The sequence below is a fragment of the Mercenaria mercenaria genome, chromosome 2 (assembly GCF_021730395.1).
Source record: "Mercenaria mercenaria strain notata chromosome 2, MADL_Memer_1, whole genome shotgun sequence".
Classification (NCBI taxonomy): Eukaryota; Metazoa; Mollusca; class Bivalvia; order Venerida; family Veneridae; genus Mercenaria; species Mercenaria mercenaria.
Window position 1 is genome coordinate 105,921,236 of NC_069362.1, and position 18,212 is coordinate 105,939,447.

At 35.6% G+C, this 18,212-nt stretch overlaps 1 protein-coding gene across 2 annotated transcripts; it reads left to right on the forward strand.

Annotated features, from left to right (window-relative positions):
* The first annotated feature begins 282 nt into the window (after positions 1-282).
* On the forward strand, positions 283-6,695 carry LOC123564815 (organic cation transporter protein-like). Of its 2 annotated transcripts, XM_045358662.2 has the most exons (9): positions 283-466; positions 831-1,179; positions 1,531-1,952; positions 2,402-2,620; positions 3,946-4,080; positions 4,404-4,486; positions 4,986-5,103; positions 5,324-5,396; positions 5,724-6,693. In XM_045358662.2, the coding sequence occupies exons 2-9, from the start codon at positions 859-861 to the stop codon at positions 5,892-5,894; spliced, it is 1,542 nt and encodes a 513-aa protein (XP_045214597.2). In that variant the 5' UTR covers positions 283-466; positions 831-858; the 3' UTR covers positions 5,895-6,693. The 2 variants fall into 2 exon arrangements, with proteins under 2 accessions (XP_045214597.2, XP_053393411.1); XM_053537436.1 differs by lacking the exon at positions 4,404-4,486 and having other exon boundaries at positions 4,972-5,103; positions 5,724-6,695.
* Positions 6,696-18,212: the final 11,517 nt, after the last annotated feature.

Consider the following 18,212-nt stretch of genomic DNA (forward strand, 5'->3'; position numbering starts at 1 on the left):
AGCCAGTTAACACCAAAATCGAATTAAAAAACACTCAGAAAATGAAAACAAGATTTTGCATAAACGACATTATTAACCCTTTTTTAATAGGTTCAGCGACATGGGCAATAATTCATTGCAGTTACTGATTATGAAATATTACCTATGATCATGAACACTAGACTGTAACAGTTCGTATGACCGATACTAAAATAAATTATCTCCTAATTATGCTTCAAAAGTTTACTGTTCATGCCAATGAATAAAATTTTCATCATTGCTTCATATAATGAGAATTGACAATGTGTCTTGTATATATATCATTATAGGATACATGTGCCTCATGAAATTGGGTTATTTCAATTAAAGTTTTTATAAGTTAACGACTTTTGGAATATGTTATTTGCATTCTGACAGTATTAGAAGAATATATTATATAAACTCCTCGCCTTTGTCACCTTATATTTTAGACAACTGCATTCACTAGGTAAGATCTGCAACTGTTCTTTAATTTTCTTTGAAATATCTATCCCTACATTTTGTTAAAAAATATCTGAACGTAATACTTAAGCGTATAACTAAATATGTAATATGTTTCACATGGATCTAGACAATAACTTTGTGCTTAAAGCCAGAAAAATGTGTAGACTATGTTGTGATGCAAATCACATTTTAGGACAACAAATCCCAGATGACTGTTGCAAGTAGCACTATCTGCAAATAAAGTATCAGCGGCTATATATTAAGTTGGGATTTATGTAACTGAAAGTAGGTATCATATGTTCAAGTTTTGTTGACATTTAATATATGTGTGACGAATATAGCATGTACTCATAGATGAATATTTTCAGGGATCAACAACTTCGTGATTTGTATAAGATGGAGAGTAAAACAAGTCCAGACCAAATTATACATGAACTTGGAGGCTGTGGACGCTACCAGATCCGCATGAATGTTATTGTCCACCTGATCAAAACAATTGTCTGTTGGAGTGCAAGTTCCATGGTCATTATATCAGCAACGCCTAACTGGTGGTGTGAAGATGACGTTGTTTTGAACGAATTAAATATGACAGCATGCAGTTCTATAGAAAACGGAAGTGAGGTCATAATGTGTCCATTGAAGTCATGTTTTGCAGTTAACGATACCAAATGTTCAGATTTTGCTTTCGCTTCTGGAATGAACACGATCGTCAGTGAGGTATTAACACAGTTTATGTAGTATTTTGCTCGTTTAGTTTTAACCACATCAGTAAATTGTTAACAATTCACACACTTAATTTGTTTGTACGTTTGTTTCTGTGGTTCTTATACCTAACTACTTTATGCAAAAATATCAAATATTTATGCTCAAGATATCCTTGCTCGTAGTCCGATAAATTCAACTCATTTCAATTAATGTCCAACACTTTTCTACCTTGTCAAAATGTCGGTATCCTGCCTGGTAAATGCAAAACATTCGTTTTATGTTTTATTAAAGTTTGAACAGGTATGTGGCAAAGACTATATTCCAAGAACAAACTCGTTTTTCAATATCGTCTATTTATTTTAGTTTGAACTGGTTTGTGGTAAGGCTTATATTCCCAGTACAGTGATGTCTCTACAGGTAGCTGGACAACTCGTTGGAAATATTATAGCGGGACAAATTGCGGACTTAATAGGTCGAAAATATCCTTTATTCGCATCAATTGCGATTATCCTAGTCTTTAATCTGATTGGTTACTTTGCCACTAACTGGATAATATTTAGCATTGCAAGGTTTTTCATTGGCTTTGGGTCAGGCTTTTTCCTGTCAACGCAGTACAGCCTCCTATCGGAATTTTCCCTGGCGAAGTGGCGAGTATGGATAATAGGGTTTCCGTCGTGGCCTATTGAAGCGTGTCTTTTTGCCCTGTGTGCATGGCTTGTTCCAGACTGGAGATATATACACCTGATTATTGCCATAATGTGTGTGCCGTGTCTTTTAGCTTGGTGGTTAGTAGCACTGATCTATACTTTTTCTTTAATCATATATGTTTACAATTTGTTTGCTTGAGGATTGGTTTGTTTTTCTCATTTATTCAGATTTGCGTTTTATTCTACTTTATCTGTAATAAAGGAATACGAATATTTCCGCTGTGATTGAATTGTTACGAAGTTGCAACAATTGGTGCTTTCAAAACTGAAAGGACATTTCTCAGGCAAATTCAGTAAATTAAAATATTCATTTCATTTTCTTTTGTGTAACTCAGGTAATAGTCCAAAATTAGTGTTACCACTAGAATTAACGTTTTAAGATGTTGCAATTATTTCAATATGAGAAATATTATCTATTTTCAAAACGGAACATATTGGAACATGATTCCAAGGAAACCGTTCGTTTCTGAAGGTTTAAGTGCTTAAGAAATAATCCCTAATTGCAAGACATTATCAACCAATTTCAGTGTGATTCCGGAAAGCTTCCGTTGGTTTATTGCTCATGACAAACCAGACAAAGCTGAAGAGATCATTAAACAAGTAGCAGCATATAACAAACGTGAGCTAACTGATATTGCACACCATCTGGAAAAGCCGAAAGACACAAAGGATAGAAAATATACATTTGTTGACTTGCTCAAATCACGGAAGTTGATTATAATCACTCTGCTGTCCGCGTTAAACTGGTAAGTATGCTTCGTTATATGAAACTGCCTTGCTGTTTTCAATTAATGAATATGTTTGGTAATCTGAAATGTATGACTTGGTAATCTGAAACTGCCATGCCGTTTTCAATTTATGAATATGTTTGGTAATCTGAAATGTATGACTTGGTAATCTGAAACTGCCATGCCGTTTTCAATTTATGAATATGCTTGGTAATCTGAAATGCATGACTTGGTAATCTGAAACTGCCATGCCGTTTTCAATTTATGAATATGTTTGGTAATCTGAAATGTATGACTTGGTAATCTGAAACTGCCATGCCGTTTTCAATTTATGAATATGCTTGGTAATCTGAAATGTATGACTTGGTAATCTGAAACTGCCATGCCGTTTTCAATTTATGAATATGCTTGGTAATCTGAAATGTATGACTTGGTAATCTGAAGCTACCATGCCGTCTTCAATTTATGAATATGTTTGGTAATCTGAAGCTGCCATGCCGTCTTCAATTTATGAATATGTTTGGTAATCTGAAGCTGTCGAGCTCTTTTCAATTTATGAATATGCTTGGTATTGTAATATTGTCATGCAGGTTTTAATTTGTGAGAATGCTTGATAAAGTGGGATTGCCCTTTTGTTGTAAATTCGTGAGTATGCTCGATAATATAAGTTAGCATATTGTGTTGAATCTGTTATGTTTAATAATTTTAAATTAACATGTTGCTATACTTGATAACAAGAAATTGCAAAACTTCTGTTTTTCTTAGCAAGAATTCTACTCAAACACAGTACAACTTAAGTAATAACCTTTAATATATACCTAGAAATACTCGCTCGCTATAAGTACGACTTGTATTTCCATATTAAAAACGATCTGAAAGAAATGAAAACCTGTTTTGCATTCGTTAAAAAATCCAGTTCCGTATACCTGTGCTAAAAGTATTTTAAGTAATATTCATGACAGAGAAATAGTTTTTTTCTTTGTGTCAGAGGAGTTTTTAGCTTACGCTAATCAAAGCCTTAGAACGTCTGTTGGGGTGGGTCTGGTAGATTTATTTTCTGTCTTACGGCACTATTATGTACGTATTGAGGTCCTCTTTTATTTTAAAATCATCAGTAATCATTCTGAAAATTGTAATTGATTTGTTTGCATTTCTTCTTATATCAGTATTGTCTTGACAAAGTTTCACCATTGAAATAAATCCCGAATGGAATGTTTTGACTTTGTTAAAAAATTAGAGCAGTTCCCAAATTCCATATAACTTGCTAGTGTTTGTGCTTGGTTGGTATTTGATATTTGCGTACTGTTTTGTTGACGTAGAAAATATAATCTTTTTCATTCCAGGACAGGTCTAGGCCTTGTGTCATATGGCATTGGTTTTGGTGTGCAAGCACTGTCTGGAAACCTTTATTTTAACTTCTTTCTCTTTTCTCTAGTCGGCATTCCGTCGAAAGCAATCGCTCTTTGGCTACAAAATAGGTATGGTTATGTCCCTAAATTTGAAGAAATATTTGCCAATATTTGGAACTTAATAACGTGTTCTTATTTATTTAACAGATGATAATTATTACAGGAATGTTATTTAAAATCAAACAAGGGAAAATTAAATAGCAAAACGATCTTAAATCATCAAATTGTTTTTGCATTGTATTGTTAATTGCATTGGCTTTGCATACTTTTCTGTGATTATATCATTTCAAACTGCTATCTGCAAAGAATGTACAAACGTTATCCAAGAATTACTCACGTCAATTGAACAAAAAGAGCTACCAAATGATTATTTTATAAAATATCATGCATAGGTTTGGTCGGAGAGGCACAATAATTATGTGTTACTTTTGTGTAGCTATTGGTGGATTTGTTGTCGGTATAGTACAAACAATTGGTAAATAACAATTATAATAATTATTGTTCAAAGTCAGTTCCATTATCAGCTGGTGAATACTAAATATTCTATACTAATGGCAATGTAATGGTAAATGTAAGGAATATTTTCGTTTTGCTATAACTACATTTCTGTACTTATTTTTTAATAGTGCTTTCAGTTTTGAAAACAACTTATGGTTGTTTATGACGGAACGGTCCTTATGCATTATAGCTATTTTCTTTATTAAGATTAATTCCTCGGCCTCAGCAACTCCTTTCACGCTATCAAAATCTGAAGACTATATCATTGTTCATGTGAGGAAGCCATCCAGCTGATTTACGGAAGTTCAGCGGTTCTACCTAGGTGCCCACCCTTGGAGAAGCAACTTCATCCACCATCAGAAGCTTGAAGGGTCGCTATATGAGCAAAATTATGAGATTCTAAACGCAATATAAGTCTGGATATTAAAAATGTCTCATTAAAATGTTATTGTTTTATAATAGCTATTTTTACACAGACGCACCAAACAAGGATGCATTAACCAATGCGTTTGCCCTTGTGGCAAATATTGGTGTAAGTACAGCTTGGGGACCAGTACAGACGATGACAATTGAGGTTTATCCGACTGTTGTCAGGTAAGTTTATAGCGATAATGTCCAAATACAGATATTTGAATGCACCATGATTAGCTAGTTCTGTACAAGATTTAATGTCAGAACACATGTAATCCATTTCTATTTTGATTTCCTATTGTTTATACCCTATTAAATCATAACACTATGTGCATGTTTCAAAATTTTCATTTGCAAAACAATTATTTAGCATATCTAAATCATGTTTTTTTTTTGGTTGTAGGACAATCGGTTTTGGCAGTTTAAGTGTAATGGCGAGAGTCGGTGCAATGATCGGACCTCAGTTAGTCTATTTGGTAAATATGAAGCGTTACTATTTAAAGAGTTGAATATGTAAGAAAAACAACTGGATCAAGTTTAAAAACAAAGCGAAGATAAATTAAAGGGAATATTTAAATACTGATTAGTATGACCGGGACCTTGTGGTTAACTGTGAAAGTCCGAGCCGAGTGAAATATTAGCAAGAACTGATAAGCAAAGCATACACGTATTGATGCTGATAATATCTAAAGCTTTTCTACTATATTGTCATTTGAATTAAATATCAGATTGTAATTAAGTAAAATCAAATAAACAAAGGATATGTACATGTGAATGATATTATTTTGTTTGTTTCTTAACAGAATATGTACGTTGCTGGGCTGCTATATTATGTGTGTGGTGCTGTGGCTGTGCTGTGTATAATTGGAAGCCTAGGACTGCCAGAAACCATGAATTCAAATCTAAATGATAAAATAACAGAAGAAAACAAAAATCTTACTTCTGAGGTTAACCATAAAAATGTTGTTGTGTAATAGAAACACGCATTAGCATTTATTTGCTTTTAATTACGTTCATGTAGGCAGGGATATTAACTGTTAAGTATTTTCATTTAGGCAGGGATATTTTGCATTGTAACTGTGGTTGAAGTTTCATATTTTCTTTTTCTATACTGTAACAAAGATTCTGAGAAAAAATGTAATTAGAATTGTTTACACAACTTATCAATGACATATTTTGTGATTTTTGGAGAAGAAAAATTTCATTCAATGTTAATTGAAAATATATTTATATGCAATAAAGGGAATATACAAAATGTATTTATTTGACTATTCAACGCTGTGTTTGAAATATTAATAGTTTTAAGGTAAACTACGATGTAAGTGCTGAAAATTTATAATGAAATCATTTTTTTATTTCAAATACGGTATAACGGTTATGTTCGTCATATTTGTTATGGTCATTGGCAAAACTGTATGCAGCAGAAAAAGATGTGCGACTGATGTAGTACATTAATCGAGCTGATCTATTTCATCTGTAAGAACGAAATTCATATACTGTATAGAAATGAAAGAACCATCTTCGTATTGGATAATACGTATTTATATATAAATGGTAAAATAAGATCTAAATTCACATTCATAAAATGTTATTGCACATGTTATTGTCATGATATTCATGAAAAACACCAATAATAATAGTAGTAATGCAGTCGTGGGCAGAACCAAACAAGGATGACACGTGTTAAGGTATGACCCACCTAATGGTGAATATTTCAAATGTTCAAAACAATGTTTCAGCGATATACTGTATTCAGTGAGAGACTTGTATGCAAAATTTAAACAACTTTTACCATTTTACCGTTTTTTCTTACTATAAATTTTGTATAATTAATGATTTTTCCTCAAACTCGAGTAGAGACAAAATTCAAAGTGATGGCCACTGTCCAAAATGTTTGCAGAGAATTCATAATACCAATAAGTTTGATAAATGAAACGGCAAACTATTGGTAAACAATTATAAAACACAAAATAAAACGGTGAATGTCATTTTTTCGTGGGTGCCTCAAGTAAAAGGATTTGTGATAAATTTACTTTGAACAGCAAGAAATCACTTATCAAATGAAATAAAAAAAAACAACAACAAACTGTTGTACGATAAATCAATAATAAGTCTTGAAAAAAGTAAAAACTTATATACAAATACAAATACATGGCATTTATATAGCACAAAAATTATAAAATATTCTATTGCGCTTTACAATTACTTAACACACATTTAAAATATATACATACAAAATATGAACAGGATTCTAGAACTTAGATTTAGAGATTTGGACATGTATAAATACTATTTTACACCACCTCTGATATTTTGTATTTTAACAAGACTACACTCATTGTTCATGAAACTGCATAAATAAATGTGTTTTCAGTTTTGATCTAAAGCAGGCTTCAGACTGAATGATTTTCAGATAGCTAGGCAGATCGTTCCACCATTTGGGACCAACGTCCGCCATAGATCTGTCTGCTAATTTTGTTCGCCGTCTAGGGATGTTAAAGTTAGTGTCACTTTGTGAGCGAAGTCTGTATCGTTGTCGAATAGGTACAAACATTTCCCTCAGATATACTGGAGCTGTACCATTGATGACACGAAAGATTATTACTAAAACTAAAAAGGGGCTCATACAGAAACTATCTTCTATTGGTATCCGAGGTACACTTTTTACTTGGTTTAAGTCTTATCTCTCTGACAGAAAACAACGTGTTGTCATTAACAACGCTTATTCTGAATGGCAAACAGTTCCCGCTGGAGTGCCACAAGGTTCTATCTTAGGCCCCATTTTATTTCTTATCTACATCCATGACATAGTCAATGAAGTAAACTCAAACATCTGACTCTTTGCAGACGACACAAATCTTTATGTAATCGTAGACCATCCATTAACTGCAGCTCATACTCTAAATACAGACTTAGATAAGATTCACAACTGGGCGAACAAATGGCTCGTAGATTTCAGTCCTTCCAAAACTGAAACGCTCCTAATCTCAAGAAAAAAGAACAAAGTAAATCACCCAGTCTTAACAATGAACAACATTCCAATCAAAGTTGTCGAACATCATAAACACCTTGGCATTACTTTTGACAACAACGGGAAATGACAGTCACATATCACATCTAAAGATTAGGAATATAAAGATCTCTGTATACTTAACAGAAAGTCTCTTGAACAGTTATACATATCCTTTATCCGACCTGTCTTAGAATATAGTGACTCTGTCTGGGACAATTGTACCATAGAAAAATGAAAAAGAAAAGAAATATTGAATCCGTACAAATTGAGGCAGCGAGAATTGTAACGGGTTCAACAAAATTATGTAACATAGAAAAACTTTATACTGAACTCAAATGGGAAAAATTAGCCGACAGAAGAAAAAAACATAAACTGACAACCTTTTACAAAATGAATCACAATATCGCCCCAGATTACTTATCTCAACTCATTCCAGATCAAACACAATTAAGATATAATCTCCGTAACATTAATAATACCCCTCAAATTAATACACGTACTGGAATTCTCTTCCTGAATCAACAAAACTAGCCCCATCTCTGTCTGCTTTAAAAAATCAAACTCAACACAAACTGCCACCCCCCCCCCTTTCTTACTATTATCATGGTACAAGAAATGAACAAGTTCTTCACACAAGACTCCGGCTTGGATGTAGTTCTTTAAATCATGACCTTTTTCGAAAATCAATTACTGAATCACCCTATTGCTCTTGTGGTGAAATCGAAACTGTAAATCATTTTCTTCTCGCATGTCAAAAATATTCTGCTCAAAGTCAAAGATTCTTTTCAACTTTACCTTGTCCTGTTACGTACCAAAACTTGATATACGGGTCGGAAAATCTTTCTTCTGATCAAAATGCTCTTGTCTTTTCAACCGTACAGAAATACATCCTCGCTACTGGGCGATTCACATCGTAGTCTGATCCACATACTCCATAACCTACTTGTATGTTGTCTTCTGAAGACGAGTAGCACTCAGCATTCAATATCTTTGAAGTATTAATTTGATCCTACAATTCTTTTGTCCCCTCTTCTTTGATGGTCAATTATTTTATATATATATATTTTCTTCCCTACTCTCCAAAATATGTTTGTTTAAGTAGTCGTACACTAAACATCGCAAGACAAACTTTCAAGGAGCTGTATTAATATAAGCCTCTACAGGCTTGTTTACATATCCTTAGACTAGAAAGCTATGTTCATGTTATTAGTCCCCTACTGGTTGAAAACCAGTTTCGGGGACTATAGGAATGCACTTTTCCGTCATTCCGTCCGTCCGTCTGTCCGTCCGTCCGTCTGTCCGTCCGTCCGTCCGTCCGTCCGCAATTTCGTGTCCGGTCCATAACTCTGTCATCCATGAAGGGATTTTAATATTACTTGGCACAAATGTTCCCCATGATGAGACGACGTGTCATGCGCAAAACCCGGACCCCTAGCTCAAAGGTCAAGGTCACAATTGGAGGTCAAAGGTCAACAGGGCTTTTTTCCTGTCCGGTCCACAACTCTCCCATCCTTGAAGAGATTTTAGTTTTACTTGGCACAAATGTTCCCCATGATGAGATGATGTGTCATGTGCAAATCCCGGACCCCTAGCTCAAAGGTCAAGGTCACAATTGGAGGTCAAAGGTCAACAGGGCTTTTTTCCTGTCCGGTCCATAACTCTCCCATCCATGAAGAGATTTTAATAGTACTTGGCACAAATGTTCCCCATCAGGAGACGACGTGTCATGCGCAAAACCTGGACCCCTAGCTTAAAGGTCGAGGTCACAATTGGAGGTCAAAGGTCAACAAGGCTTTTTCCCTGTCCGGTCCATAACTCTCCCATCTATGAAGGGATTTTAATATTACTTGGCACAAATGTACCTCATAATAAGACGATGTGTCATGCACAACTTTCAGACCCCTAGCTCAAAGGTCAAGGTCACACTTAGCAGTCAAATGTTAACATAGCATGAACAGGGTCTGTTTCGTGTCCGGTCCATAACTCTGACATTCATTAAGGGATTTTAATATCACTTAGCACAAGTGTTCCCATGATGAGACGATGTGTCATGCGCAAATCCCGGACCCCTAGCTCAAAGGTCAAGGTCACAATTGGGGGTCAAAGGTCAACAGAGTTTTTTTCCTGTCCCGTCCATAACTCTGCCATCCATGAAGGGATTTTAATATTACTTGGCACAAATGTTCCCCATGATGAGACAACATGTTGTGCGCAAAGCCCAGACCCTTAGCTCAAAGGTCAAGGTCACAATTGGAGGTCAAATGTCAATAAGGTTTTTTCCCTGTCCGATCCAGAACTCTGTCATCCATCAAGGGATTACAATATTACTTGGCATAAATGTTTCCCATGATGAGACGACGTGTCATGCGCAACACCCAGTACCCTAGCTTAAAGGTCAAGGTCACACTTTGAGATCAAAGGTCAAGAGGATTTTTTTCCTGTCCGGTCTGTAACTTTGTCATGCAAAGCAGGATTTAGATATCAGTTGGCACAAATATTCCCCTGGATGAGACAACATGTCATGCGCAAGAACTAGGTCCCTAGGTCTAAGGTCAAGGTCATATTTAGAGGTCAAAGGTCAAATTCAAGAATGACTTTGTACGGACAATTTCTTCTTCATGCATTGAGGGATTTGATGTAACTTGGACCAAATGTTCACCACCATGAGGCACCCTTGTTTTTAGAATTACGTCCCTTTGTTATTACTATAAATAGATTTTATTGTAACTTTTTTATTACTGGCGGTAGAGAAAAATCGAGACCACTTTCCTGTGGTATAGCATGCATGTTACATCCAATTTTTAGGTGTATTTTGACCTATCTCTACCTGGTAAAGAGTTTCTTGTGGACTTATATTATATAGATTTTTTTTTTTTTTTTAATAAAGATTAATTTCCCTTTGTTGTTACTATAAATAACTTACATGATAACATTTTTATAATCTGCCAAAAAAATTCAATATTAAAAGAACTGTGGGTTTTTATATATGCACATTTTAATCCAAGTGTGTTGTTATAACATACTGTATATGTAGTACAATATTGTTTATACATCATTGACAGATATCAGTTCATTATGTTATACTGCAGTAGAGAAAATTAGGTGCCTTCCAGTAGGGGACTTTGTATTGCATGGCAATACTTCATTCACTTGTTATTTATTGCTATATAAAACTGTTTGACTTTGTGTATAATTTATAATGAAAATAAATATTGTTTAAACTAAAACTTTGAACATGACTCTAGCCTTAACTGGAAGCCAGTGTAATTTTTTCAGAAGTTCGGCACTTGGGTTTTCATAGGAAGCAAATCTTGACTACTCTAGCGGCATGATTTTGGACTCGCTGTAGTTTATTGATTTGGTAGGCTGGAATTTCTGTAAATAAACTGTTGCAGAAGTCAATGTGAGAATGAACCAGTCCATGCACTAATGATTCAGTTGACTTTTGTGTGAGATGTTTCCGTATAGCCCTAAGGTTTCGTAACTGCACATGAGCTATCTGACACTTTTTCTGAAGGTGATAGTCAGAGTTGAGTGTATTGGTCATAGTTACACCCAGGTCTCTGACATAATCGACGCATTTTACGTCACACCCACCAACGTTTACACTTGTGATGTTCAATTTTGCTAACTGTTGTCTGGTTCCATACATAATTATTTCAGTTTTAGACTAATTCATTTTCAGTTTGAAGGTTGTCATCCATTTTATGATTTCATTGAGACAACTGTCGAGTTGTTGAAGAACAGTTGTCTCATTTTGAGAATTTCCCGCTTGAATTTTTAACGCAACTTGTGGTCGTCCGCGTATCCATAGAGATCAGCTGGATATTTCTGCACCACTCGGTTGAGAGCCGATATATACAGGGTAAAGATCACAGGTCCGGCACAAGAACCCTGCGGGACACCAAACCTCAGTGGCTCCGTGTCAGATGCTGACTGTTCGACTAAAACTTTCATTTATCTGTTTATGAGATAAGATTCTATCCATTTCAGGGGAGTGCTATGTATACCAAAGTCATCTTGAAGGATTTGAATCAGTATCGGGATATCGATGGTATCGAACGCTGCACTCAAGTCGATCATGACCACGATTGTTATTTGATTTTCATCTATGGTTTCCAAAAGATCATTATACATTTTGACCATTGGTGTTTCAACCCCATGATATTTTCTATAGGCACTTTGGTAAGCTGGGATGGGATTGTTAGCTTCAATATGCTTATTTGTTTGGTTTATTGATTTGGTTTAGTGTAGCTTTTTCAAGAATTCTGGAGAGGAATGTTAAAATTTGACACTGGGCGATAGTTTTGCAGTTCAAGTAGGAGACCTTTCTTCTTCAACAAAGGTTTTATCACAGCACTTTTCCAATCCTCAGGGAACACACCAGATAGCAGTGACCGATTTACAATTTCTGTCACAACAGGAGCAAGTTGTGAAAAATGCTCCTTTAATTTCTTAGTTGGTATCACATCAAGTTAACAAGTTGTAGATTTTGATGCATATACAAGTTTCAAAATATCGTTTCCGGAAAGTGGTTTGAAGGCAGTAAATGTATTCATAATCACAGGTGGATTTGAGTAGGAAGAATTACTATTGGGTGTTTCAGTTGATATATTGTCAAGATCATTTCTCAACTTGATAATTTTATCAGCAAAGTATCGTAGAAAGTCATTTGGCAAAGCTACTGCATTTTTGTGTAATGGGAGTGGATTGTCCTTCGTCCTTCCCAGTAAATCGGATGTTACAGCATATATCTTTTTGATGTTTCCTTCTGCCTCTCCAATCTTGTTCTGGTAGTACTCATCCTTGGCCCTAGAAAGTTCAGCACTATATACATTTCTTACACCACTATATACTTTCTTTGACAGGTCAGATATTTTCTATTGATCGTTTGTATTGTTTCAGCTGTTTTAGGTATCCTGAGTATCAAGGAACTGTCGGTCTACAGAGAATAGTTCTTTCCTTTAGAGGGACATGTTTCTGAACAATGTCGGACGTGATTCTAGTGAACTAAGACACAAGATCATTGACATTGGACGAGTTCACTACAATGTTATTTAACTGACGGAATTCTGCTTGTAATGTGTCACTGGATTTCCAATTGCGAGATTTGATTTCTTTCTTGATCAAGGGAGGGCGACACTGTTCAATGTTACAACTAACAAAGCAGTGGTCAGAGATGAAATAGTCTGGCAAAGGTTCTGAGACATTCACACGTTTGTCTTCTAGCTTTGTGATCATCAGGTCAAGAATATGACCACCAGAATGAGTAGGAGCATTGACATAATTGACTTATTATCCATGTGGATGTTAAAGTCACCTAACAGCACCAGAGACTCAGATCTTGTCGTTATTTGTTCAAGAAACTAAGTGAATTCTTACTAGAAAAAGGAATATAAGGAAAGAAATGGGTCCTAGTGGGGCTTGAACCTATGTTTGTTGTAGGAATTGAATACTCTTCAAAATACTCTTCAAAAGGAGGTACAATATTACAAGGGCCAGTAACATAGTAACAGAGAACGATGTTGCCAATGTGTCAATATGGCCGAGTTATAGTCAGCTTATTATTTGGAGGATAGTGTAAGTTTCAATTACAGGAACGTCTATATATTGTCTTTCATTCGTATCAGGTGTGGCCCTTTTCCCGAAGTACAGTAGTAATATTTGTTAGTGAAACGATGGAAATTTCCAAATTTCAAGACTAGCTCAAGGTCAAAATCAAGGTCAAATTTCATTTCAGTACACAACACTGTGCATGTGGTCCATGTATGTGGTCCAAATTTGAAAGCTCTAGCTTGAGAAATGTGAAATTAGGTCACAAGATCAATTTCAAGGTCAAAGTTCATTTCGGTATACAAAACTAAGCATGTGCTTCAACTTTGGAGGCTGCACATTGAGAAATGTGAAAGTAGGTACTAGGTAAAAATCAATGTCAAATTTCAATTCAGAACACAAAAATATGCATGTGGTCCAAATTTGAAGCCTGTAGCTTCAGAAATGTGAATGTAGGTCACTAGGTCAATCTCAAGATCAAAGTTCATTTCGGTACACAAAACTATGCATGTGGTCCAAATTTGAAGGTTGTAGCTTGAGAAATGTGAAAGTAGGTCACTAGGTCAAAATCAAGGTCAAATTTCATTTCGGAACACAACACTATGCATGTGGTCCAGATTTGAAGCCTGTACCTTCAAAAATGTGAAAGTAGGTCACTAGGTCAATGTCAAGTTCAGAGTTTTTTTCGGTACACAAAACTATGCATATGGTCCAAATTTGAAGGTTTTAGATTGATATATGTGAAAGTAGGTCACTAAGTCAAAATCAAGGTCAAATTTCATTTCGGAACACGAAACTTTGCACGTGGTCCAAATTTGACGTCTGTACCTTCAAAAATGTGAAAGTAGGTCACTAGGTCCATGTCAAGGTCAAAGTATTTTTCGGTACACAAAACTATGCATGTAGTCCAAATTTGAAGGCTGTAGCTACAGAAATGTAAAAGTAGGTCACTAGGTCAATTTCAAGGTCAACTCATGTCAAGGTGCATCTTGCCACTCAAAACTATACATGTGGTCCAAATTTGAATGTTGTAGGTTATTGACAAGAAGATTTTAAAAGCTTTTCCCTATATAAGTCTATATGAACAATGTGACCTCCGGGGCGGGGCCATATTTGACCCGAGAGGGATAATTTGAACAAACTTGGTAGAGAACCACTAGATGATGCTCCATTACAAATATCAAAGCCCTAGGCCGTGTGGTTTCAGACAAGAATTTCAAAGATTTTCCCTATACAAGTCTATGTAAACCATGTGACCCTCAGGGTGGGGCCATATTTGACCCTAGGGGAATTATTTGAATAATTTTAGTAGAAGACCACTAGATGATGTCACATACAAAATATCAAAGCCCTAGGCTCTGTGGGTTTGGACAAAAGGTTTTTCAAAGTTTTTCCCCATATTAGTATATATAAACCTTGTGACCCCCGGGGCGGGGCCATATTTGACCCCAGGGAAATAATTTGAATGATCTCGGTAGAGGACAACTAGATGATGCTTCATACCAAATGTCAAAGCCCTAGGCTCTGTGGTTTTGGACAAGAAGATTTTCAAAGTTTTTCCGTATATAAATCTATGTAAATTATAAAAAAAACAAAAGGCGATAACTCGCTCAAAAATTGTTGAACAAGTCTGATTTTCAGGGGACACAACTAGGGTACCAATACATCATTCTGACAAAGTTTGGTCAAAATCCCCCCAGTAGTTTCTGAGGAGATGCGATAACGAGAAACTGTTAACGGTCGGACGGACTGACGGACGGACGGACGGACCACGGACGCAGAGTGATTTGAATAGTCCACCATCTGATGATGGTGGGCTAAAAAGCTGAAGATCGTCTGTCGTCATTTTCTGCGTTGTCAAAAACATACGTATGCCTCGCGAGAGTGTATAAAAATGTGCCCATCTTCCTATGGATATAGATGTTTACCACTATGAAGAAATGGGGCACGTCAAGTTTCAGTCAGATAGCCCAAGCAACACCAGAGTTATGGCCCTTAGTGATTAACTTGTGACATAATAGACCTAGAACTATAAAACTTAAATTGAATTTAGATCACCAGAATGTGATAGTGCACACACAATTTCGCCATGATCTCTTTTTGTTACTACAGAGTTATTTATTTATCTCTTTTTAAAATCTTTTGTACATAACGAACTAATCAATTAGTAGAATTAATTAAACTCTTTCATTGTTTTCCCATGAACATTTATAATCAATATGTGAAGTTCTGTTCTCACACCACATCACCCCTACCGCCCTGGTCACACCCCTCCCCCTCCCCTTAGTACTTTTTTTCATTTTCTCTTTTTTTTAACCTTAAACCTTCGGTTAATATTTATCAACATGCAAAGTTATACCTTCCCTCTATCCCGCTCCTCCACCCAGTCACCCCGACAACCCCGACCATGCACCCTCTTCATTATCTTTTATTAATATTTATGATCAACATGTGAAGTTTGTACCCGTCACCACACACGTTCCAGTTTTCTTAATTGATTGTGCTCTCTTAAGGACATCTGTTCTTTTAAGGTCAAATGTAATGAAATTATTTGCTTCTTAGTAACAGCCTTAACGTTTTGTCGGAAATATTTCTTTGCCATTCCTTACCACAAACCTGTTCGGCGGGAGATACCAATTCATCGAACTTGCTTGCTTTCATAATACGATTGCAGTTACGATCCCTATCTGATATATATTCATTTCATGAAAGATGTAAAACGTTGGTACTCTCACACAGCTTACACTTTTGCTGTCAGTGTTTGGACATGTGTCTCAGAAAACAGAAAGAATGTGGGACATTTTCTCGGTTTCATACATCTCTTGCAACGTATAAAATATTCTCAGTCTGTAAAAACAACTAGATCTCTTCTGGTCGTTATTTGTGTATACACTAAAGTGTCTTTAATACATTGTGATATTGATTTTAGATAATTGTATTTATAACACTGATAAGATCTTGAACTACCATAATGAGAGATTTTCTCAATGGATTGAGATTTCATTTAGGATATCTTATATTTATTCTCAATACTGACAAAACTTAAATACATTTGTTTGACGTCAGCTTTTTAACAACTATATACATTGTTCTTGTATGAACTCCCGTTGATTGTACTCTGCACGAGGCTCTAATTTATTTCCAACCTTGTCCAGACACTTTGATCTTATTGAAGTTAATTCTATGATAATCTTATGTTTAATATCGCAAGATATTTTCAACCGGTGCAGTTTTATCTTTTCTATAAACATAAATGAAACGAATACAGAACTCTGGTTGGAGTTGGGTAAGGGCGGTGGAGGGTGAAGGGGGTGGGGGCGGCGGAGTCAGGGTCAGACTCCTACGCGCATAGTTGTACGGCTAGGATTGGAGAACTTAAAGTCATTTTGCACATATAATATTGTTAAACTTAAAAAAAAAGACTGCTGTCGTGATTAAAACTTTGCGAAAAGATCGTATGGAAGGATAGAAGAGTACCAAGCAAGATAATAGAAGGCTCAGTTACATCGAGTCTGTTCATAAGCGGTAAGTATAATTAGATATGCTCAATGGACAAAGCAAATATAGATTCTTGAAAGGACATCGGGCATTTTCCTATTCAGATTGCTTATCCAATTAAGTAAAAACTGACCTAGGGCTAGATTTCTGAAATTGCATAGAAAAGATTGTTAAAGGCCATTTCTTGATAAATTCGACTAAAGTTTACAAGTTTGTGAACAAAAAAAGAAGACTTTGTAGATCTTTCTCATTTTCATTTCTATTGAAATATGAACACTAATAATCATTTTTACGTTTTGAACATCTTTCCCCCAAGTGACGCAACAAAATATTTCACTTGTCTTTGTAAGTAATTATTATATACGTATGCTGCAAAAATGGCACTTGGTCGCGGGGGGAAAAGTGTTCAAACTTTAAAAAAAAAAAAACAACTACATACAGGGTGTCAGCAAATGAATTTTACATAAAATATTTTGACACTGACTGCATATGTTTCTTAAACCTTACATATCTACAGCTTTGCTCGTTTTTGTAAATATTTCAAGCATAGAAAACACTATAACAAATAATAGAAAGTCCAGCTAGAAAGCAGACTGATCTTGATAAGTATATCTTATGAATTTTTCAATCAGATCTGTTGCCTCTTGACAGTCCAAGTCCGTCGATGGAGTATCACCAGGATTGAGACAACTGCGTCTGTTGCAAGTCGTGAACCAAGCAAGTGACTTAGACATATACAACTAGATGTATGTGTCTTCAACCTAAATACGACAAAGAGATATAGACGAACTTCTATGGGAATAGTGCCACTGTGGTGCAAATGCCTTTTTACCTTTTGTAGGACACAATTATGGCGCACCTAGAATGCATTTTAAGAACAACCTTTGCTTTAATTCGAACCAAAGAACCACTGGATCCAGCATCCTAATCTGTAACAGAACTACATTAGACACCAACTCCTGAACTGACCCTGGTGCCTCCTGAGCTAACACTGACGCCTCCAGAACTAACACTGACACCCCCAGAATTAACACCAATTAAGCCACACGTCTGAAACTCTGAAGTGAAGTTCTGTTTCATTGATATATTGGACCAGTCGGTGTTTTATTACTACATGTATTGTTATGTTGCTTTTTTCTTTTTTCTTTTTTTTTTGTACTGGAGTAACAGAAAACACATTTAAATGTTTGCTAGGCATTAAAAAATATAGGCTAGAAGCGGGACAGAA